This window comes from Mastigoproctus giganteus, chromosome 2, assembly GCF_048544385.1.
Source record: "Mastigoproctus giganteus isolate SK-2022 chromosome 2, ASM4854438v1, whole genome shotgun sequence".
In the NCBI taxonomy this organism is placed as follows: Eukaryota; Metazoa; Arthropoda; class Arachnida; order Uropygi; family Thelyphonidae; genus Mastigoproctus; species Mastigoproctus giganteus.
Window position 1 is genome coordinate 175,835,713 of NC_143576.1, and position 25,629 is coordinate 175,861,341.

Here is a 25,629-nt window from a genome sequence, read left to right on the forward strand (position 1 = left end):
ACACACACACACACACACACACACACACACACACACACACACACACACACACACATAACAATTAACATCTATTGGACATTCTCATTCACACACACTGATCCCTTTAATAACACTATCCTGAATAGATGTAGCACACACATTTTATACATCTTTTTTCCCCAGGTTAAGTGGAATCATTTCCCACCCAGTGAGTTTCACATATCAACACTAACTACACTATTACATACATTCACTCACACTTAATATACATTCCATCAGAAACATTTCCTTTCATACTTGCATTGAGTGGGAAACATTCTAGCAGGGCAGTCATTATCAGTAGTTGTCACAGTCAGGGAGAGGGACATTTCAAGGTAGAGGCAGGTGTTACAATTTAGGTTATCACCGCAAGGTTGCTTCTAGTCTCAGAAGCTTTTTGAGCAAATTCAGAGAAGGCCATGTAATGCACAGTTTACACAGGTGACTTTACTTGCACTCACATTTGTGCATCTTAACCTGGAAAGATACTCTTTTTTATATATACGCTGGTGTTCAAAGAAAGTGCATCTCCCTTAAACTTGTAATTGATACGCATAGGTGATGACATAATATTGCATCAGCTGTTACTTTCAGCTATATAAGCACACTGCAAGAGTTGCAGTCATTCCTTGCTTGTATCAGGATGGCGAGTTATGTGCAGTTGATGCCACGAAGAAAGAGTACTATTGTTGCTTTAAGTGAGGAAGGATGTTCTTCCCGTCATATTGCTTATAAAGGGTCTTGTAATCAGTCGACAGTGAGTAGATTTCTTTCCAAACTCAATAATACTGGTTCTGCTGATAAGAAAAAAGGAACCAGATGCAAATGAGTCTCTACACCAAAACAGGACCGCGTTTTGAAGCACTTATGCCTTAAAAACCCTAAATCTTCTTCGTCTGAGCTGAAAAGAGGATGGGAAGAACATACAGGAGTGGTAGCAAGTGCAGTAACAGTTCAGAAGACGCTTCTTCAAAAATAGACTTACAGTGCGTCATCCTAAGAAGAAGCCCCTCTTCACACAAAAAATGAAAAAGACCCGATTAATTTGGTGTAAGGAGCATGTCAAATGAACCCCCCAAGCAGTGGAAGTCAGCTATTTTCTCAGATGAGAAGAAATTCAACCTACGTGGCTCTGATGGGACACAAACAATTCACCATAGACGTAGTGAAGAATACCATCCAGACTGTATGGTGTCTACAGTGAAATTCCCTACCAGCCAAATGATACGGGGTGCATTTTGTATCGCATTGTAGGTCACCTGCAGTTTTTAAAAGGTTCCCTAAATGCCAATGGATACCTGGCTATATTGGAAGGCAAATTGCTGCCGACCATTAGAGACCATTTCAACGTGCCAGGTAACTGCATCTTTCAGGACGACTCTGCTCCTTGTCATCAGCAAAAAGTGTAAGTAGGCACTTCTTTAGTTACTTTAACTTCATTTTTGCATTAGAGGTTCGACAGTAATGTGTTTACATTTGTTACAGGTGAAAAAATGGTTGGGAGAACGGTCCATTACAACTGTTATGCCAGGTGGGCAGGAGCAGCAGTGTGTAGCACACACTTCTTGATTAGACCGGGATTTGAGCCCGTGACCACCAAATACGGAGGATGCGGAAAGGTCAGGGAATGACCACCGCATATCCCCGGAGCAATATGGCCTTAGTTGCTAATGCTCCTAAAAACCAAACAACAACAACAACAACTGTTATCTGGCCAGGAAACAGCCCGGACCTGAATCTTATAGAGAACTGTTGGCATCGTGTTGAATCTGCAGTTGCCAGAAAGAAACCAAAGACCCTTTGGGAACTTCAGGAAGCCGTAATTCATGTTTGGAACCACGAACTATCAGTTGATTATCTTCAGAAATTGATCTTGTCAATGCCTCGACTGTGTGCTGCTGCCATCAGGGTCAGAGGCAGTTCAACTAAATATTAATTTGCACCTGGTGAACTTTTCATTTTGTTTTCCATTTAAAATGATAAACTGAAGCAAACTGAGGGCTTCTGATAACATTTCAGCCATAATTGTTGTGTCTACCAAAACTGTTGTAAAAGGTTGCAAATGCTCATTTTTGAATATTTTGAGGGCACCTGTCAAATATTACTTATCTTTGCCTTAACTATTAATAAATATCTTTTGTTTATATTTCTATTTGTGATGCTAGTCATTAATGTAACATACCATTGCGAAAAAGGGTTAGAAATGTGAATTCCTAGGTGATGCACTTTCTTTGAACACCTGTGTGTGTGTGTGTGTGTGTGTGTGTGTGTGTGTGTGTGTGTGTGTGTGTGTGTGTGTGTGTGTGTGTGTGTGTGTGTGTGTGTGTGTGTGTGTGTGTGTTGTTGTTGTTTGGTTTTTAGGAGCATTAGCAACTAAGGCCATATTGCTCCAGGATATGCGGCGGTCATTCCTTAACCTTTCCGCATCCTCCGTATTTGGTGGTGACGGGGTCGAACCCCGGTCTAATCAAGAAGCGTGTGCTACGCACTGCTGCTCCTTCCCACCTGGCTACGGAGGCGCCGTGTGTGTGTGTGTGTGTGTGTGTGTGTGTGTGTGTGTGTGTGTGTGTGTGTGTGTGTGTGTGTGTGTGTGTGTGTGTGTGTGTGTACATACAGTGGATTCCAGTTATTTGGGCCACCGGTTAATCGGGCCAGCCGTTTATTTGGGCAAATCTTAAAAAACAAAAACCAATCGAGAAAATAGCCAGGGTTTACTTCGCTTAATTGGGACAAAATGCCGTTTAATTGGGGCAGGAGACCTTAGCACTGGAGATTACCCTATGATTGTCTCCGACCGTACCACATAGTTTGGTCAGATTTCTGGAGGTCACAACCATAAAAGAATAAAAACAATTAGCAGTCACCTGTTTATTGGGCTTTTCTGTTAGTGCAATTTATCATAAACGGACAGTAAACTCGATCTTATTGAATTTGCGGTAATACCGGCAGCTGGAATTCTGTGGGTTATTATGGTAAAATGTGTTTACACTTCCATGGCATCTTCAATCATATAAAAAAAAATAATTTTCAGAATCTTCTCTTCATTCCTATTTTTAAAGTTTCGTAATTTGTTACTCCGTTCTCACTTGCGCGTTGTATTACTTGCAATTTGTGTGTGTGCCGTGTTCTTTGTTATTGATTGCTTATCTTTTTACTGTTTTAAATTTTAACCCCCACCCACAAATGTCAGTGAACAGAAATGTCAACTAGTTAGTATGTACATATTACAGTACGTATTAATTATTCCAATTATCACGTATATTCTTCCGATTTTCACATATCATTTAATTTTTTAATTGGTAAGGTAATAAAGAGTAAATTTGTGCTTAATATATCTTTACTTTTATAGCCTGTGGATAATATTCCTCCTATTTTTGCTAATTAGAATCGCTGTTTAACAGTATTAAAATTCAATTCACAAATGTGATCACAATGACCGGCGCTTACTACACATCTTATATTGAACGGTACTTTACTGTGGTGAGTTCGTCGTAACGTGATTTGATTGTACAGTGAACTAATTGTAAAGGGGGGGGGCTAAATTGTATTTTTAACTATTTACGTGAAACTTCGGATAATTGGGGCAGCTGCTTAATCGGGCCAAAATGCACTAGTCCCAATGTGTCCCAAATAACCAGAATCGACTGTGCATATATATATATATATATATATATATATATACCTACACAATATGGCCTTGGTTGAATCAGCAGATATGGAGGCACAACTGTGTATATATATATATACAGTTGTGCCTCCATATCCGCTGATTCAGTTACCCATGGTTAACCATGGAAAAAAAAAAAACGAAAAAACTTAACACGTAGTACTGGCGTGTCCAATACGATGCTTTCCTTTATTTTTTATGATGTCGATTTTAAATCGAATGGCTTCACTTTATTTTTTACAACGTTGCTTATGGTTTGGTCACTAACATTATAATGACATTCTAAAGAACATTATAATGGTTCTTTAGAGATTTAACGGATGCACCATTTTCAGACTTTTGAATAATTTCAAGTTTTTGTTTAATTTGAAAGCAACCAATCATTTTTGCAATTTCTAAGCAAAAAAAAAAAAAAAAATCCCGACATCCCTGATATAAATAATGAAACAAAATTTGTCCTTTTGTGGTGCAACGGAACTCAACAATCGACACGGCCCACTAAAAAAAGAGAGAGACCAAACTAAACATTTGTTAGGGTTGTATTTTGTATTGGAATTTTATTGAACTTGAATAGAAATCATGACTCAGACCAGAGCAGCAAAGCAAAAGGCTCAAACTAATGGAAGTGCTGTGGCTCAGGGGAGAACTGAGGGGGGGGTTGTCCTCTGAATCACAGTCTATTGAAATGCACTGCTTGTTTGATGTTTGTGGAGCAATCAGAAACGGGACGTGATATTGCCAAGGGGAATGTCTTTGTGTGTGTGCGTGATGTAAGGTGTGTGAGGAAATCAGGTGCCAACTCAGCATTGTTATGGGCTTATATGAGAGTTTGAAGGACAGGGTGGATGCCCTCAAAGGATTTAAATTGAGGGGCCCATCAAGCTCTCAGCTGCCCATATCAATGCCAGAGCTTGCACTTGAACATCATGCAACACAGCGGCAACCCCCCAAGGCAGAATGCGCTGGTCCCAAAGGAACTGGTTGTTGTAGGTGATTATTGTCAGGGAAACGGGGAAGTGGCAACTAAAATTTAACATTGACAAATGCAAAGCACTGCATATGAGTAGAAGTAACCCCAGAGAAATGTACACTTAAGGTGGTAGAAAATGAAAAACATCTGAGAGTAATTGTGCAGTCAGATATGAAGTTTTCTAAGAAATGCAGACAGGTCATGGGGTTTTGTCAACAATATACAGGAATTTTGCTAGCAGGGAAAAGGAGGTGATTGTCCCTCTGTATAAGGCAATGGTCTGGCCATGCTTTGAGTACTGCGTACAGGTCTGGAGGCCTCATTTTAGGAAGGATGTAGATTTGCTTGAGTGTGTACAGAGAAGGGCAACAAGTTTGGTGAGGGGAATGAAGGGATCCTCTTACTAAGAGAGGCTTAAGTTCTGCAAATTGCAGAGGCTGGAGACTAGGCACCTGCGAGGTGATCTGATTGAGATGTATAAGGCCTTGAATGTGTTGCGCACACTGAATTCTGATGGGATTCTTCCACTTGTTCAGATTACGAACCTAAGGGGCATAAATTCAAATTGAGGAAAGACATGTAGAATAGATGTGCAGAAATTTGCCTTTAGCCAGCGGGTGGTTAATTGCTGGAACAAACTTCCATCTGTCGTTGTGTAAGTTGATAGGTTAAATAAATTTAAGGAGAAACTGGACAAACATTTAGAGGGAATTGTTTTGTAAATTTTTTTTTTTTTTTTTTGGCTGATGCTGCATAAGCTCGTACACTTGCTTTCTTGCATCACATGCCACTACTACTACATTGTAGAAGTAGTAGTGTTTAAGACACAAAGGGTGATATTGTTGTACACGGCACTAATGATATTAAGAGTAGGAGACCAGCAGAGGTACTTAACAAGTACAAGTCAATGCTGAAAAAAAGCCGTGAGTTAGGGTTGAATTTTTAAGTGTCTGCAATTCTGCTCAGACACGATAGGAGGGAATATATGATGAGAGCCTTGTCAATCAATTCGGCCCTGGCGAGATTGTGCAAGGTTCAAGGAGTTGAATTTTTCTCAGCCTGGTCTGTGCTTCTTAACAGAAGAGACTGCTTCTACAGGGATGGGATACACTTAAATAGAAAGGGTGCAAGAATATTTGTTGATGCTATCGAGGCAGAGTTAGGTGGGTCGGAAAACTGCTAGCTTGGGGGGGAGATGCTTGTTTATTTGGTCTTTTAGGAGCATTAGCAACTAAGGCCATATTGCTCCAGGGATATGCGGTGGTCATTCCCTGACCTTTCCGCATCCTCCATATTTGGTGGTCACGGGCTTGAACCCCGGTCTAATCAAGAAGCATGTGCTATGCACTGCTGCTCCTTCCCACCTGGCTACGCAGGCGGCCTTTGGGGGGATACACGGACTAATAGATTAACAGTGGCCACTGGCAGAGGTGAAAGTGATTCTTGCACTGCTTCTATTGAAATGCAATTGAGCAGCAGCCTGGAAAGCAAGGCAATGAGGATTTCCAGGACTGTTGGGAGTCATAGTGGAACAAGTAAATACATGGGCTGTGTTAAGGTAACTAAGAGTAGAAACAGGTGCATGTATACTTGCATGTCACCAGCTGTTCCCAACCGGTGGTTTGCAAACCCCCATGGGTTTCGCAATAAAAATTCTGTAATGGTGTCTGCTTAGATTTACATAGGTATATTATTGTAAACTACAAAATATAACTAATAATAAACAAGTAAAATAAAATTAAATAAAAAGTAAAAATTGCCAAAGAAAGAAACCGTATCTCCCATTATTCCTGATAATTAGTTTACTATCTTATAGTAAAACAGTATATCATGTTAAATAATTTTTTTCCATACTAAATTTTTTTCATTCTCAAGGATCATTGTTATGTACAGGTACTTTTTATTTTTAGAACCTATAGTACTTAATACCGTGCATGGGTTGAAGGTCGAAAAGTTGAAAGAAAATACTTGTTGACATTAAACTTGAACTTCTGTAGATTGTAATTGTCAGGAAATACTTAGACTGGCCTCCATAGCCGAGTGGTCAGGAGCGGGAGTGCAGTAGCACACACTCTTGGAGTAGACCAGGGTTCAAGCCTCTGACTGCTGAATACGGTCAATCTGCCAACCCGCAATGGACCAGTGTGGCAGATTATGGTCCATTTCCCTCAGCATGAATTGATGAGGAGGCTTCCATCCTGCAGTGGGTTGATAATGGCTGCACTTTACCTTTTACTTATGAAGCAAAGATGTTCCATAAAATGGCAGTTGAACGAATAAATGAGAAAAAAAGAAAAGTTGGTTCTGTGAGTTTGAACTTGGAAAGCAGAATGATGTTGACTGGTTGCAGCATGTGTTTGGACTGCTTTGAAAGAGAGACCAGGGATTATAGAATCCAATTCAGAAGAACAGTGCCGTGCAAGTATCTATAGAAAAGACATGCAACAGAAACAGAAAATCTATGAGACAGAGAGTGGAGCGACTCTGTTAGAGATGAGACAATAATTAACCTAACTTCCATCTTCTGAACGGAATCTAGAAGCCTGAGAGAGGTTTTGGAGGCACCGCCCCCAGATGTGGGAACAACATTCCATGGTAGGGCGGATTTGTGATTTCTTTAGTGTCAGCAATTGTTTGGAAGAAAAGTAACGCGAGAGCAAAAGCGAAAACCCAGTTTATTAGATGCAGAAGAAGCAATATTTGTAATGTGCTTGTTCCAAGAGAGATTAGAAGTCAGGGTAATGTCCCCAAGATCTTGCCTAGAAATCGGAGCGTCATCGAAGGTAAGCATAGGAGCAGAAGAATCCTTTTTTGCAAGATATAAGACAGGACTGTGTTTTAGAAGGATTGAAATTAAGTTATCTTTGCCCCACTGGAAAATTATCTGGAGATCAGCATTTAAGGATATGGCAGTGGATAATCGAGAAGTTGCATCTGTTTTTGCAGGGCAAAGTTTCTCAAAGTGGAATGAAATGTACTATCATCAGCAAAACTATGGATAGTATTTCCGGTCAATGGAAGAAGGTCATTAATATACAAGAGGAAAAGAGTAGGAGAAAGAACTGAACCTTGGAGGACACCAGCATTAGTGGAGGAGTTAGAAGACAGATAGCCGTCTAACATCACCCACAGTGAGCGGTCAGAGAGAAAACTGGATACTCCATTACAAAGAACAGCTGGCAAACCATAGGATGGAAGCTTATTTAGAAGTCCTTTATGCCAAACACGACCAAAAGCCTTTGAAATGTCAAGAGCAATGGCTTGAGTTTCACCAAACTTTTCCATTAAATTTGTCCATAGATGGGTAACATAGGCCAGAATATCACCAGTGAAACGACACTGACAGAATCCATACTGGTGATTGTTGATCAGATGAAAGATTTCCAGATAATTTAAGAGTTGGCAGTTAATTGATTTCTCTATTTGGAAAGAGTAGAAGTAATCACAGTGGGACAATAATTGGATGGAAGGGATTTGTCACCCTTTTTAGGAACTGGCTGGATATGAGCAAATTTCCAGGCAGAAGAAAAAACACCTTTGGAATAAGAAAGTGAAAAAAAAAAAAAAAAAAAAAAAGACTACACAAAACAGGAGCAAGCGCAGGTTTAGAGAACAAGTGGAGACATACATCAGGACTTGGAGTTTTCTTAGCATCAGATTCATCAAAATCCTTCTGACATCCTTTTGACGGAAGCCCGCGGAAGGCATTGCAGTGTAGTGGGAATGGTTTGAGGTGATTTACCAGATCATCTTTATGTTTAGCTGATGTGGCAACAGAACCATCTGGTTTTGTCAGAGATGGACAAAAATTGCGGCCAATAGCTTTGAACAGAGACCAGAATGCTTAGCTACCATTTGGACTAAAAGCAAGTTTTCTACAATTAGCCTGTTCGAAATCTAGTTTGGACTGATTAATAACTGCTTTACAAAGTATAAATAATACTTAATAATAATTTTTATTATTATGCAATGTCGCTTGTAGTACTGAAAATATTTTATAATAAAAATTCAGAAATATTATACGATTTCACAGAGTATAGGCTTAGTGGTTCGCATTAAAAATATTATGTTGAAAGGGATTTGCGATAAAATATATTACACTGAAAGGGGTTCACGAGTCAAAAAAGGTTGGGAACCGCTGATGTACACACCAGTGCTAGGAGTATAGTTAATAAATTCGATGAGCTTGAAGTGCTAGTCAAGACATCAAAGGCAGATATTGTTGGGATATCAGAGACGTGGTGTCACAGACATAAGCAGTGCAGAATTGAAATTTGGGGAGTACAATGTGTACAGAAAGGATAAACAGGACAGGAAGGGAGGAGGGGTTATGCTGTTGGTTAAAAAACACAAAATCTAAGGAAATGCATCCAGTTGACAATTCAATATTGAGTCTGTTTGGTGTGACATAAGCACTGGGAAAGGAAAAATGAGAGGAGGTGTGTTATAGACCTAATGAATCTGATGAGTATAATGAGCAATTGTGCTGAGAAATAGTGAGCCAGTAAATCAGAGTTTCTTATAATGGGGGATTTTAATTTCCCAGAGATTGACTGGAATTTGTGGGTTGGTCACTCTTACACTAGCAAGGCTTTTGTGCATTTTTTTGGATGATTGTTTTCTACAGCAGCATATTCAGGAGGCAACTAGATGGAGTAATACTCTTGATCTGATTATCAGTAGTGATTCTTCATGCATTAAGAATCTGCAGATAAAGGAACCACTAGGTGGCAGTGATCACAGTGTGCTGAAGTGAGATTTACTCAAAGAGGTAACTACCATCAAGGGTAAAGGGAAGGGTTTTTGCTTCCGTAAAGGTGACTACGGTGGTCACCTTTACGAAAGCAAAGTCTAGGTCTGAGACAGTATTTAAATTCTGTATGGTGGGATCAACTTAAGATGTTACCAACAGCAAATTCAAAATGGGAAACATTCAAAGAATTAATCTTGGAAGCTACTAGGCTTTTCATACCAACTAAGAAATATTGTTCAAGATTTAGACCTAAATGGATGTCAGATGAACTAATTAGACATGTGACAGAGAAGAAATATGCATGGGATGCATATAAATTATCAGGGTGACACAGAAGCCTATGATTGATATAAGCTGGTCTGTAACCAAATCACAAAGGAGGTTAGGCAGGCGAATGCAGGTTAGGAGAAATCTTTGGGGCAAAGGATGCAAAGAAAAACAGCAAAGAGTTCTTTACTTATGTAAACTCTAGAAGGAAGGGGATGAATCAGATTGGTCCACTTGAGTTCAACTGTTGATGATCCCTCTCAGGTAGCTAACAAACTAAATAAATATTTTGCATCTACATTCCCACATGAGGAGATATTCAGGTAGGGTATCTCGCTTATTGCCAGAGGTGTATTAAACTCTGGCAGTAAGCTAGATAATCGTGTAATAACTGAGAGTAAAGTGGAGGAGAAATTGTTGAAGGTAAACATAAGAAAGGCACCTGGGGTAAATGGAATCTGTCCAGTTATATTAAAGGAGGCGGCAAAGGAAGTAAGCAAACCCTTAGCCATAATTATGAGAGCTTCCCTGGACTCAGGGGAGGTACCCATGGACTGGAGATGTGCAAATGTAACCCCAATCCACAAAGGAGGATCAAAGGGAGATGCAGGTAATTACAGACCAATTAGTTTAACTTCTGTTCCAGGGAAATTAATGGAGGTACTGGTTAAAGAAGCATTGCAGAATCATCTAGACAACACTTCAGTTATAGCTCAGACACAGTATGGGTTTGTTAAGGGGAAGTCTTGTCTGACCAGTTTGATTGGATACTATGATGTAGTCACAAAGGAACTGGATGCAGAGAATAACTTTGATATCATATATTTGGATCTTAGGAAAGCCTTTGATACTGTTACACATGAAAGACTGCTGTACAAATTGGAGCAGTGTGGCATTGGAGGCAAATTGCTGCTATGGATAAAGGGATGGTTGAGTGGGAGAAGACAGAGAGTGGTAATCAATAGACACTGCCCTATGTATAAGTATAGCGCGAAAGCATCAATAATACATAGCCAAATCTGAATGAACCAATTCACAAAGGAGGTTAGGCAGGCGAAGCGGCATCGTTTTAAGTTATATCTCATATTGTGAATACCTTCACAACGAGTTGCCATGATATTGCACTACTTCGAATAAGTAGCGCTTCACCTAAGGAGAAGACTAATATTACTTATTCTCAGATGGATACCACCACCCAGACGGCACCGTTTCAGGGCTATTTTGTATTTGTGTGGGATAATAACTCGACTATCCAGTTGTCCCTATTAGACTTAGAAAAGCAAAAAGGTAGAGGGAAAGTAGTAGTAGGAGTGGAAGAGGAAAAGAAACGGTGTAGAAGAATGAAAGGGACAGTAACTCCTTCAACTCCCACCACTCAAAAACTCATATAAACTCCTCAAATAGGCAACGCTTCTCCAGTGGAGAAGGCTGTTGTTACCTATTCTTGGAAACTCCGGACATCATCAAGCTCCCCCTGGTGCCATTTCAGGGCTATTTGATGTATGTATGTGAATATCTACTCGAATATCCACTTGTCCCTATTAGACTTAGAAAATCAAAAAAGGTAGAGGGAAAGTTATAGTAGGAGTGGAAGAGGAAAAGAAACAGTGTAGAAGAATGAAAGGGACAGTAACTCCTTCAACTCACACCACTCAAAAACTCATAAACTCCTCGAATAGGCAACGCTTCCCCAGTGGAGAAGGCTGTTGTTACCTATTCTCGGAAACTCCGGACATCATCAAGCTCCCCCTAGCAGCACTGTTTCAGGGCTATTTGGCCCTTCGTCAGTGAGTGGGTAGGTACCCAAGTAATGCAATGATGGCAAAACAGTTATGAAGTATAACTCCACAATATGAGAGATGCCTGATGGTGTATGATGTATTTAGACTATAAAGCATTTAGGGCGTAAGCCTCAAGCTATGGAAAAGTCTAGACTATGTATAAGTATAGTGCGAAAGCATCAATAATACATAGCCAAATCTGAATGAACAGAATATTAGCTAAGCGGCATCGTTTTAAGTTATTTCTCATATTGTGAATACCTTCACGAGTTGCCATGATATTGCACTACTTCGAATAAGTAGCGCTTCACCTGAGGAGAAGACTAATGTTACTTATTCTCAGATGGATATCACCACCCAGACGGCACCATTTCAGAGCTATTTGGCCCTTCTTCGGTGGGTGTTGAAGATAAACATAAGAAAGGCACCTGGGGTGAATGGAATCTATCCAGTTATATTAAAGGAAGTAAGCAAACCTTTGCCATAATTATGAGAGCTTCCCTGGACCCCTTGTATAAGGCAATGGTCAGGCCACACCTTGAGTACTGTATACAGGTCTGGAGACCTAATTTAAAGATGGATGTAGAGCTGTTGGAACAAAGGGTTGCTCTTGTGAAGAAAGGCTTACGTTTTGCAAATTACAGTGTCTGGAGACTAGGGACCTGTGACGTGATCTGATTGAGGTGTATAAAGCCTTGAATGGTTTGAGCATGCTCAATGCTGATGGGATTCTTCCTCTTGCTCAGAATAATCGCCTGAGAGGGCATAAATTCAAAATAAGGAAAGACAGTTTTAGGATAGATGTGCAGAAGTTTGCCTTTAGCCAGCAGGTGGTTGATTGCTGGAACAAACTTCCATCTGTCATTGTAGAAGTTGATAGCTTAAATAGATTCAAGGCAGAACTTGACAAACATTTGGAGCAAGTGGAAGGGTGAAATAAGGGTGGGTTTTTTTTTTCTTTTTTTTTTTTTTGGCTGATGCTATATAAGTTACTTTCTTGCATCATGTGTCTTTGCTAATGCTAATTTGGTCTTTTTCTTTGTTTTTGTTTTGAGCAGTAGGTGTGAAGACAGCAGGGATTGCAAGATAATGGTTACACTAATCTCCCAATGATGACTTATAAAACCGGTTCTTGTTGCTTATTTACTACTTGCAAAATATCTCTTATACCTATTCCAGTTATTACATAAATTTTATGATTTCTGGTTGATTTTTTTTTTTTTTTTTTTAATTTGGAGTCTTGAAATGTCCCTGGTTAATCCAATCCTGGTAAATCAAGAGTCTGCTGTTTATTATTACTGTATTTAATGTTTGTTATGTCTTACTGTGTGTTTACTTTATCAATTAAACTTTATTATACGTATGTATGTATGTATGTACAAAATCATGTTATAAATGGTGTCAGCAGGTGTTCGCTTATATCTGCAGTTTCAGCATCCATGGTATAGATATAAATGGATGTCAGATGAAGTGATGAAACTGATGGAAGAGAAAAACATAGCATGGAATGCATATAAATTTTTCTCAAAAACAACCCTTCTAAATACACGGTCAAGGCGAGTGGTCCTCTAGATACCTCAGATCACAACTTGGTGATGGTCTCTTCTGCAATGGAGCCGTCTCTTGTGGCCATTCTCAACCTCATTATTTGGCATTACAAGAATGCAAAAGGAGATTATCTGAGAGATTTCTTTTCATTTGTCAAATTACTATTTCGAATCTTCAGATGTCAACGTTTGCTGAGATTGTGGTAGTGAAATTATTCTTGTTGTGATGGAATCCTTTTCCACACTCCACCTTAAAATCTCGTCCTTTATCTCAACCTTGGTTTTCCAATAAATATGCTAAGGCTGTTCAAGAGAAGAATATTGCATATCATAAGTGGCCTTTTTTTTTTTAAACCTCCAGGTGCATTCTCTGCCCACACCAAAGCTAATAACAATTGTAAAGCAGTTATAAATCAGTCCAAACTAGATTTCAAACAGCTAAGAGTAGAAAACTTGCTTCTTGTCCAAATGGTAGCTGAGCATTCTGGTCTCTTGCCAAAGCTACTAGCCACAACTTTTGCCCATCTCTGTTCATTCCCAACTCTGTCAAAACCAGGTGGTTCTATTGCCACTTCAGCCAAAGATAAGCTGACCTGCTAGCAACCTATTTTACTTCCAAATCTTGTATTGATGATCTTGGTAAACCACCATCCACCATTACCAGTATACTCCATTCAAACCCTCCAGTGGTCTTCTGTCAATAGGATGTCAGAAGAATTTTGAACAATCTTGTTCAAAACCTGTGCTCCTGAACTTACTCCTATTTTGTGTCACCTTTTTTTTCACTTTCTTATTCCAAAGTGTTTTTTCTTCTGCTTGGAAATTTGCTCATATCCAGCAAGTTCCAAAAAAGGGTGATAAATCCCTCTCATCCAATTATTGTCCCATTGTAATGGAGAAATCAATTAACTTCCTAGTTAAACTATCTAGAAATCTTCCATCTGATCAATGATTGCCAGTATGGATTCCATCAGTGTTGACCCACTGGTGCTATTCTGGCTTATGTTACCCATCTATGGACAAATTCAATTGAAAAGTTTGGTAAAACTCAAGGAGTTTGTCTTGAAATTTCAAAGGCTTTTGATTGTGTGTGGCATAAAAAACTTCTAAATAAGCTTCCATTTTATGGTTTGCCAACTGATTTTGTAATTGAGTATCCAGATTTCTGTCTGACCATTCACTGCAAGTGATGAAAGATGGCTCTCTTCTAACTTCTCCACTAATGCAGGTGTTCCCCAAGGTTCAGTTCTTTTGCCCACTCTTTTTTTTCTTGTATATTAATCCATTGACCAGAAATCCTATCCATACTTTTGCTGATAATAGCACATTGCATTCCACTTTCCAGTTTGAGAAACCTTGCCCTGCACAAACAGCTTCAACTTCTTGAATATCCACTACCAATTCTTTTACTGTTGATCTCCAAGTAATTCTTCAGTGGGGGTATAGATAACCTAGTTGATTTCAATCCTTCTAAAACTTATAACTGTCTTATAACTCACAAAATGGATTCTTCTGCTTCTATGCTTATCTTCTCTAACACTCCAATTTCTAGGCAAGATCATATATCTCTATTGGGGATTACCCTGACTTTTAATCTCTCAGAATAAACGCATTAAAATTATTGCTTCCTCTGCATCTAAAAAACTGAGTTTTCTTATTCGCTCTCACTGCTCCTGTTTTTTTTTTGAAATAGCTGTTCACTTTATACAAATCACAAATCTGCCCTACCATGGAATATTGTTTCCACATGTGGGGCGGTGTCCCCAAAACCTTTCTCAGGCTTCTAGATTCCATTCAAAAGAGGGGCAGTTAGGCTAATTAATGACTTAACTCTATCAGAGTCTCTTCACTCTCTGTCTCATAGACTTTCTGTTTTTGCTAGATACCTTTTCTTTGGATACTTCCATGGACGCTGTTCTTTTGAATTGGCTTCTATAATTCCCGCTTTCTCAAAGTAGTCTGAACACGTGCCGCAACCAGTTAACATCCTTTTACTGTCCAACTTCAAACTCACAGAACCAACTTTTCTTCTTCCTTATTTATTCATTCAACTTCCATTTTCTGGAACAACCTTCCTTCATACGTATTTCCTGAAAATTGCAATATACAGAAGGTCAAGTCTAATGTCAACAAATATCTTATATCTTCTCAACCTTTAACCCATGTACAGTACAAAGTACTGTAGGTTCTTATGCCACTCGTTTGGGGTTTTCTTAAAAAAATATATATATATATTTAAGGTAACACAGAAGGCTATGATAGACATAAACTGGTCTGTAATTAAGTCACAAAGGAGATCAGGCAAGCAAAGGCAGATTACAAGAAATCTCTGATGAAGGATGAAAAGAAAAACAGCAGCAAAGACTTCTTTTTACCTATGTAAACACTAAAAGAAGGGGGATGAATCAAATTGGTCCACTTGATATCAGTGGTTTGACTATTGATGATCCTGCTCAGGTTGCTGACAAACTGAGTATTTTGCATCTATATTCACATATGAGGAATTCTTTAGGGAAGGGGATGCCAGAAGTTTATTAAACTCTAACAGGGAGCTAAATGATTTTGTAATAACTGAGAGGAAAGTGGAAAGAAATTGTTGAAGTTAAACATAAGAAAGGCACCTGGGGTGGATGGGATCTATCCAATTATATTAAGCAAGTTATAGAGGGAAGTAAGCAAATCCTTAGCCATAATTATGAGAGCATCCTTGGATTCAGGGGAGATCCCTGCAGACTGGAAATCTTCAAATGTATCCCCAGTTCACAAAGAGGGATCAAATGGTAACACGAGTAGTTACAGACCTGTTAGTTTAACTTCTGTTCCAGGAAAATAATGGAGTCACTGGTTAAAGAAGCATTGCAGGATCATCCTGACAAGACTGCAGTAATAATAATGCAGACAGCATGGGTTTGTTAAGGGGAAGTCTTGTCTTATGCTTTGTAAAAAGGATAGGTGAAATAGGACCAGGGTATGTCTGCCAGGGGCAAAGGTTGATGACGTTGTAGAGCGGATATCATCTTTTAAGGGCACAAAAGGTGATATAGTTGTACACGTTGGCACTAATGATATTAAGAGTAGGAGACCGGCGGAATTACTTAGCAAGTACAGGTCACTGTTGAAAAAAAACCATGAATTAGGGTTGAACTTGAAAGTGTCTGCAATTCTGCCCAGACACGATAGGAGGGAGTATATGATGAGAGCCTTGTCGATCAATTCGGCCCTGGAGGGATTGTGCAAGGCTCAAGGGGTAGAATTTTTTTCAGCCTGGACTGTACTTGTTAACAGGAGAGATTGCTTCTACAGGGATGGGATACACTTAAATAGAAAGGGTGCAAGAATATTTGCTGATGCTGTCGAGGCAGTGTTAGGTGGGTCGGAAAACTGCTAGTTGGGGGGGATACAAGGACTAATAGATTAACAGTAGCCACTGGCAGAGGTGGAAGTGATTCTTGCACTGCTTCTATTCAAATGAGCAGAAGTCTGAAAAACAAGATGCAGGATATTTCAGAGACTGCTGGTAGTCATTGCGTTACAAGTAAACACATGGGTTGTGTTAGGGTAGCTAAGAATAGAAACAGGTGCATGTATACCTGCGTGTACACCAATGCTAGGAGTTTGGTAAATAAATTTGATGAATTTGAGGTATTGCTCAAAACATCAAAGGCAGATATTGTTGGGATATCAGAGACGTGGTGTCACACAGATATAAGTAATGCGGAACTGGAATTTGGGGAATACAATGTATATAGAAAGGATAGACAGGACAGGAGGGGAGGAGGGGTTATGCTATTAATTAAGAAACACATAAAGTCAAAGGAAGTGAAGCCAGTTGACATCGCTGGACAGGGCAGTGTCGAGTCAGTTTGGTGTGACATAAGCATAGGGAAATCAAAATTGAGAGTAGGAGTGTGCTATAGGCCTAATGACTCTGATGAGTATAATAATATATTGTACAGGGAAATAGAGTGGGTCAGTAAATCAGAGAGTCTTATAATGGGGGATTTTAATTTCCCAGATATTGACTGGAATTTGTGGGTTGGTCACTCGCACACTAGCAAGGCTTTTGTGGATTTATTGGATGATTGTTTTCTACATCAGCATGTTCGTGAGGCAACAAGAGGGAGCAATACTCTTGATCTGATTATCAGTAGTGATTCTTCATGCATTAAGAACCTGCAGATAAATGAACCACTAGGTGGCAGTGATCACAGTGTGTTGAAGTGGGATTTACTCAAGGAGGTAACTACCATCAGAGGTAAAGGGAAGGGTTTTTGTTTTCGTAAAGGCGACTATGATGGTCTGAGACAGTATTTAAATTCTATACAGTGGGACCAACTGATGATGTTACCAACAGCAAACTCAAAATGGGAAGCATTCAAGGAACTAATCTTGGTGGCTACCAGGCTTTACATACCAACTAAGAAATATTGTTCAAGGTTTAGGCCTAAATGGTTGTCAGATGGACTAATGAGACATGTGGCAGAGAAGAAAAATGCATGGGATACATACAAATTAATGGGTGACATGGAAGCCTATGATAGATATAAGTTGGTCTGTAACCAAGTCACAAAGGAGATTAGGCAGGCAAAGGCAGACTACGAAAAATCCTTGGCAAAGGATGCAAAGAAAAACAGAAAGGAGTTCTTTACATACTTGAACTCGAGAAGGAAAGGGATGAATCAGATTGGTCCACTGGATATTGATGGTTCAACAGTTGAGGATCCTGCTCAGGTGGCTAACAATCTAAACGAGTATTTTGCATCTACATTCACGCATGAGGAGTTATTCAGGAAGGAGAATGATGTAGGTAAAGTAAACATTGGCAGTGAGCTGGATGATTTTGTAATAACTGAGAGGAAAGTGGAGGAGAGATTGTTGAGGATAAACATAAAAAAGGCACCTGGGGTGGATGGGATCTATCCAGTTATATTAAAGGAGGCAGCAAAGGAAGTATGCAAACCCCTAGCCATAATTATGAGAGCTTCTTTGGACTCAGGGGAGGTCCCCATAGACTGGAGATGTGCAAATGTAACCCCAATTCACAAAGGAGGATCAAAGGCTGACACAAGTAATTATAGACCTGTTAGTTTAACTTCTGTTCCAGGTAAATTAATGGAGGCACTGGTTAAAGAAGCACTGCAGGATCATCTAGACAAGAATTCCGTTATAGCTCAGACGCAGCATGGTTTTGTTAAGGGCAGGTCTTGCCTGACCAATTTGATTGGATACTATGATGTAGTCACAAAAGAACTGGATGCAGGGAATAACTTTGATATTATATATTTGGATCTTAGAAAGGCTTTTGATACTGTTGCACATGGAAGACTGCTGCACAAATTGGAGCAGTGTGGCATTGGAGGCAAATTGCTGCTATGGATAAGGGGATGGTTGAGTGGCAGAAGACAGAGAGTGGTAATCAATGGACACTGCTCAACGTGGACTAATGTTATTAGTGGAGTTCCTCAAGGTTCAGTGTTGGGTCCATTGTTGTTTTCGGTGTTTATGAATGATATTGATGATGGGATATCAAGTTTAATGTCTAAGTTTGCAGATGATACAAAGGTTGGCAGGGTCGTTAAGGACACTACTGACGCTATGCTGCTGCAACAGGATCTGGAAAGGTTGAACAGATGGGCTGAGAGGTGGCAAATGAAGTTTAACATTGACAAATGTAAAGTACTACATATGGGTAACAGTAACCCTAGAGCAATGTATCAACTCTGCGGTACTACACTGACAGTAGTGGAGAATGAAAAGGACTTGGGGGTAATTGTGCAGGCAGATATGAAGTTCTCTGAGCAGTGCAGACGAGCTGCAAGAGTAGCTCATGGTGTCTTGTCAATGATATACAGGAATTTTTCTAGCAGGGATAAGGAGGTGATTATTCCCTTGTATAAGGCAATGGTTAGGCCACATCTTGAGTACTGTATACAGGTCTGGAGGCCTCATTTCAAGAAGGATGTAGAGCTGCTGGAACGGGTACAGAGAAGGGCAACAAGATTAGTAAATGGAACAAAGGGTTGCTCTTACGAAGAAAGGCTTAAGTTTTGCAAATTACAGAGTCTGGAGACTAGGCACCGGCGAGGTGATCTGATAGAGGTGTATAAGGCTTTGAATGGTTTGAGCATGCTCAATGCCAATGGGATTCTTCATCTTTCTCAGAATAATCACCTCAGAGGGCATAAATTCAAATTGAGGAAGGACGGATGTCGGATAGATGTGCGGAAATTTGCCTTTGGCCAGCGGGTGGTTGGTTGGTGGAACCGACTTCCATCACTTGTTGTTGAAGTTGATAGCCTAAACAAATTTAAAGCTCAACTGGACAGGTATTTCGAACGAACGGAGGGGTGAAATGGGAGAGGGTTTTTTTTTTTTTTTGGCTGATGCTGAATAAGCTTGCTTTCTTGCATCATATGCCTCTACTAATGCTAATGCTAATGCTTATCAGTTTGATTGGTTACTGCTATGTGGTCACAAAGGAACTGGATGCAAAAAATAACTTTGATGTCATACACTTAGATTTCAGGAAAACTTTTGATACTGTTGCATATAAAAGACTGCTGTATGTACAACTTGAAGCAGTGTGGCATTAAGGGCAGTTTGCTGCTGTGGATAAAGGGATGATTGAGTGGGAGAAGATAGAGTGGTAATCAATGAGCATTACTCTTCGTGGACTAATGTTATTAGTGGAGTCCCACAGGGTTCAGTGTTGGTCCTAATGATGTTTTCTGTATTTATCAATGATATTGATGTAGGAATTTGAGGCTTAATGTCCATGCTTGCAGATGATACAAAGGTTGGCATTGTGGTTAATGACAGTATGCTACTGCAATGGAATTTAGAGCAGTTGGTCAGATAGACTGAGAAATGGCATTTGGAGTTTGACATTGATAAATGCAAAGTACTGCATATGGGTAGCACTAACCCCAGAGTAACATACCAACTGTATGGTACTACACTCAGGGTAGTGGAAAATGAGAAAGAACTGAAGGTAATTGTGCGGTCGGATACGAAGTTCTCTGAGCAAGCAGACAGGGTGCGAGGACAGCTCATGGGGTCAGTGATATTCAGGAATTTTGCTAGCAGGGATAAGGAGATGATTATCCCATTGTATAAGGCAATGGCAGACAAAATCTTTAGTACTGCATACAGGTCTGGAGGCCTCATTTTAGGAAGGATGTGCAGCTGCTGGAACGAGTACAGAGAAGGGCAACTAGATTGATGAGCAGAACAAAGGGGTGCTCCTACCAAGAAAGGTTTCAGTTCTGCAAATTGCAGTGTCTGAAGACTAGGCGCTCACGAGGTGATCTGATTCAGGTGTTTAAGGCTTTTGAATGGATTGGGCAAGCTCAATGCTGATGGGATTCTTTCTCAGACCTTACACATGAATGGGCACAAATTTAAATTGAGGAAGGACGGTTGTAGAATAGATGTGCAGAAGTTGTCTTTAGCCAAAGGGTGGTTGATTGTTGTGGAAGTTGATAGTTTAAATATATTCAAGGAAGAACTAGACAAACTGTTGGAGGGAATGAATAGGTGAAATAGGAAGTGTCTGTTTTTTTTTTCCCTAATACCATACTAATTTCATGTTGTATTTTGCTTGGGATATAAGTTTGTTTTTTAATTGTCTCATTTAACCATACTTATCTTATTTTAACAGGTTTTAAGTGTAGTTTGTTAGTTTTGAATTCATTAAAGTTCTTTTTTCTGATTTTCTGTTGTTTAATGAGTTCTATATACATATGATTATTTTTTGTGAAGTTTGTCAGTATAAGATATAAAGTTACTTTATAACTAATTCCAACTTCTTCACTGATGTGCATTTATTTCAGTTAACTTTAAAGAATTAATAGAACTACAAATATAGATAATATTATTGATAATACCACCTGAAACTTATATTTCAATAATATTCTTATTGTTTTATTTTAGATTTATGTTCCATCCTTTGAAAACATCATACCGATTTCTGTCTAATGCCAAAGAAGCTTTAAAATTTAACAAAGGACAAAAACATCGTAGTTTTATTGTAAAAGAGGTAAATGCTGTGATTTTTAGTTGGCCCAAATGTTTATTGACAAGTTGATTTCTAGATATCATGCCATTTTGATAACAGATTTTGCCTCATTTAGTTCTATAATATTCCTATAATTAATAATCATTCATTAAGTATTTCAAAACAGCTAAAATAAAATATATTTTTTTAATAGTCATAAGATCATAGGGGTGCCTCCATAGCCATGTGGGCAGGAGCAGCAATGCATAGCACACGCTTCTTGATTAGACCGGGCTTCGAACCTGTGACCACCAAATACGGAGGATGCAGAAAGGTCAGGGAATGACCACTCCGTATCGCCGGAGCAATATGGCATTAGTTGCTAATGCTCCTAAAAACCAAATAACAACATCATAAGATCATAAGTCAAAGTCTATAGATTTGACTTATGATCAAAGCCATATGGTCAAAATCACATTATGATTATAAGTCTATCACAATGTTATTTCTGCCATAATTGACACATTATTTCATAATAAAATCAGACAAAAAATTAAAACTTTGCCTATGGAGTAAACTTTCTTGTTGCATGAGCAAAGTTTTAATGTTTCCAGTATCATTTATTTATACAAATGGTAGGATTCATAAAAATTATACAGTTAGTCCCTGACTTACATAAGCCCGAGTTATATAACTTCAGACTTACATAAATTTCTTGACAATGCTCCCAGTCATCCTAAAAACCTAGATGATCGGCACGACAACGTCATGGTGGTATTCTTCCCTCCAAATACAATGGCTTTTGTTTAACCAATGGATCAGGGAGTTATCCTGGCATTCAAAGCTTATTATACACAGACAGCATTTTCTGAGGCTGTAAATGCAACAGAGCAAGAGAAGGTGAATCTGCGGCAATTTTGGAAGACATTTAACATCCTTGATGGAATATGCAATGTTTCAAGAGCCTGGAATGATGTGACAATGTGACAACTTGTATTAGCATAGTTTGGAAAAACTTCTAAAACGTTCCGAGCTTAACAACAAAGGCCTCAACAAAGATGAGTTGATGTCTTCAGTTACCAAAGAAATTGTAAACTTAGCCCGAGAGTTGCAGCTGGTCCTGGAGGATGAAGATGTAGAAGAGCTTGTGGATAAACGAGGTGAAGATTTAACAACAGAAGACCTAGCCTAGTTGAATGCGCAAAGAGTTAAGGAGCAAGGGAGAGCTGCATCTGTTGAGGAATCAGAGCAACCCAAGAAGCAGTTCAAATTAGAGGAAATGGCAGAAGCGTAAAATTCAGGGAGGTCTCTCTATGTTTGATAGAATGGATGAAAACACCGAACTTTTCTTGAAAATAGAAAGAAAAGTTAAAGATTGCTTATCAATTTATCACGCAATTTATGAAGGGGAAAAAAAAGCATACGAAACAGATGAAGACTGAAGAGTTCATACCATGTCCTACCTCCCTCAGCCTACAACACCTTGTGATTAATGTGCCTTATTAATGCTTTGGGTTCATTTTAAGTTAACTTCAGTTCAATACCTAAAGTGTGTAGATTGGATTCATTGTATGGTTTAGACCAATTTTCCTAAATGTGTACATTTTGGTTTTGATTCCCTTTGTAACCCTTATAAAGCCTACATGCCATACGAAATACGTATCAATTTTTACAGTACAATAACATTGGTTTTTTCTTCCTTTTATGTTTTCTTTTCTTATGTGCCACTCCGGCTACTTCACGTTATATTTATAACTTTATATATATAGCACAATATATTATATTAATATAAAATATACAATGAGGACAAATGGGCCTGTTGTACTGGGATCCATGGTGAAAGAAGATTAAGTGTTAACCAGTAAAACAATTTAATTACATATAGATACAGAATATCTTTGATTACAAATAGATACTGTAGCTTTCGAGACAAATCGTGTCTCTTTTTCAACAGAATTTGAACTTAACGGATACAGTTATGTGTGTGAAGGCACGTTATTCAATCATTAAACTGCCATTTATTGTTACTGCACGGACATGCGCAGTTTTCCTCCAGTGCTTGTCGAGGCATAAAATGGTTGTCTCTAAGATGGGGTGTAGTCTCATGCCTTTGCAGCGGTTCATGGCTCTCGAATTGCTCAATATATTGAGTGACTCTAACCAGAGGCATTGGTGAAAGTGCCGGGAGTGGTCTATTATTTCATAGTCTCGCTTGGGATTGAGGTCGTGGTGGGTAGTCCAGAAGTGCTCTGCGATTGCGGACTGGTCGTGTTCTGCAAGGCGTTCTTGAAGAAGAACAATCAGCCTACATTTTATGCGGTATTCTCTAAGAATTTTTGAGATCCGGCCTGACACGCTCACAGTCCACCCGAGACCATGCGTTGGGTAGCCACAATTGATTAAGTCTGTCCTCACTCCAGAAATCTCGCTGCGCCTAGCTTCATCTGTGCTGGAATGGCTCCAAGCTCTGGAGAAAAGAGTGCGGGCAGTGCTGTTGAGATGACTGGGAGCATGGCCGGATCTGTAGTTTGTGAACTGTCCACACCACATAGGCTTACGGTATACTGAGGTTTCCAGATGTGGGCCCATGCGTTTTACAAGGACATCCAGGAATGGGAGAGATCCGTTAACCTCTAACTCTAGAATGAACTGGATGAACACAGACAGGGAATTGAGATATTCTAGCAATGCTGTTTCAGAACCAAGTGAAAAAGAGACACGATTTGTCTTGAAAGCTACAGTATCTATTTGTAATCAAAGATATTCTGTATCTATTTGTAATTAAATTGTTTTACTGGTTAACACTTAATCTTCTTTCCTAAAATATACAAATTACAAAAAAAAAAAAAAAAAACTATACAATTGTATAGGTACTATATACAGGTAGCACTCTGTTTACGCCGCTTCAATTTACGCCCGCTTCACTTTTGCATCTCTCATAGATCACGATTGGAACGGGTGATGAGTCATTACTCTGCCCGACTTCCTAGACACAGATGGTCCTGACATTGTAATAAAACTATAATACTAAATAATAAACTATGGCCTAAAATTTAAATAATTAAACAAAAAAATGGAATATAAAATGCGACGAGAAAAAGCAAATTACATTAACCACGGACTAAGAACTGCAAGTGAACTGACATACATGCACTGGTGTCTAGAGTACAGGATGCTTCTTTTTATTAATATGTATTTTCAAGTACGGATACTGTACATATCTACCACCATGCCCCTAAAACGTGTGTTATCAAGTGCGTCTGGATAAGAGACTATAAAACAATGTATGAATGGCATCTGGCATAAAGTTTGTCCTGACTGCATTCCAGATTTGCAAGCACAACACTACCCTTGCGTTAATAACAGAGAATGTGACAGAGATAGCAAAGGAAATAGGATTAGATGATGTAGAAGTTGGTGACATAAATGAGCTTCTTGAGAGCTCATTTATGTCACCAACTTAAATGTGCTCCTTGAAAGCCATGGTGAAGAGCTTTCAATGGAAGATTTAGAACAGTTAGCTGAACAACTGTCCAAAGAAGACACAGAGGAAAGTGAAGCTGACTCTGCAATGCCAATTAGGACACTAACAGTGAAATCAATTCAATAGGCTATTGTTCTTATAATAAGGGATGTGAGATCTTCTGTAGCAAAAACCGCAACTGAGATCGGAGCTCAACCATTAAGAGAGAAATTGAGACAGTTCTACAGCCATACTATAACTTATTATCAGAAAAGAAGAAAACCAAACAGACATCTATTCTATCATTTTTAAAGCAGTAAATTTTCTTTCTTTTTCTTAAACATTATACAATTTTCAATACATAGTTTCATAAAATAAAACATTTTTTAAGTACATATTTTGTGAAAAAATAGATACATACAATGATTGTGTTGATTACTGAAAATCTTGAAACAGAACCTAATGTATTTACATATGTTCCCATTATATTTTTGCTTCAATTTACGCCTCTTCATTTTACGCTGGAAATCTCAGGAACCTAACCCTGGCCTAAACAGTCCTACCTGTAGTGCATTGCAGCATTATAATGTAGAGAATGAAGTGTGACCAGTGTAATAAAGTCAATTATTATTTGGATTTTGTAATACATCAATACACTTGTTATTTGCAAAGGTTATGTTCTTATTTAAAAATATTGTAAATGTTGAATTCATGAATGCAGAAAGTTTTCCCTTCTTAGGTAGTATGTCTAAAAAGTTACAAGATTTGCTATACATTTGAACCCAGTATATCCTGGAACATTTCATTCTGTGAGTGCAGTGCTCAACATATTATATCACTAGACATTTCTGGGCTGTGTTAAAGCATTTAAAAGTAGTTCTTATTATTGCTGGAAGATGACAGTACACAGAATGAAAAAATTGTATTAGAGTTCTCCCCACACCTATTGTTACATGAGCAGGAAAAAAACTAAAATGTGAAAACTGTGTTCTTAAAAAAAAAAACCACTTAAGGGCACACAAAATGAATTTTTAGTCATCATTGTGAAGGAACCAGTGGAAAAAAGGGTGGTAAGTTCCTTTTACAACTGAACATGGAGAAATTATGAATGTTTAAGAATAACTCCTATGAAAAAACACTCTAATACAGTAATAAATTTATAAAAGG

The 25,629-nt window shown here is 38.8% G+C and overlaps 1 protein-coding gene across 4 annotated transcripts in view; it reads left to right on the top strand.

Annotated features, from left to right (window-relative positions):
* Positions 1–25,629, top strand: part of LOC150089770 (presequence protease, mitochondrial) — a 284,476-nt gene that overhangs the window by 7,942 nt on the left and 250,905 nt on the right. For all 4 annotated transcript variants that reach the window (XM_090389648.1, XM_090389649.1, XM_090389650.1 and 1 more), the window contains exon 2: positions 20,936–21,041. In XM_090389648.1, the coding sequence (XP_090245774.1) occupies positions 20,936–21,041 (106 nt within the window). The remainder of the gene's footprint in view (positions 1–20,935; positions 21,042–25,629) is intronic.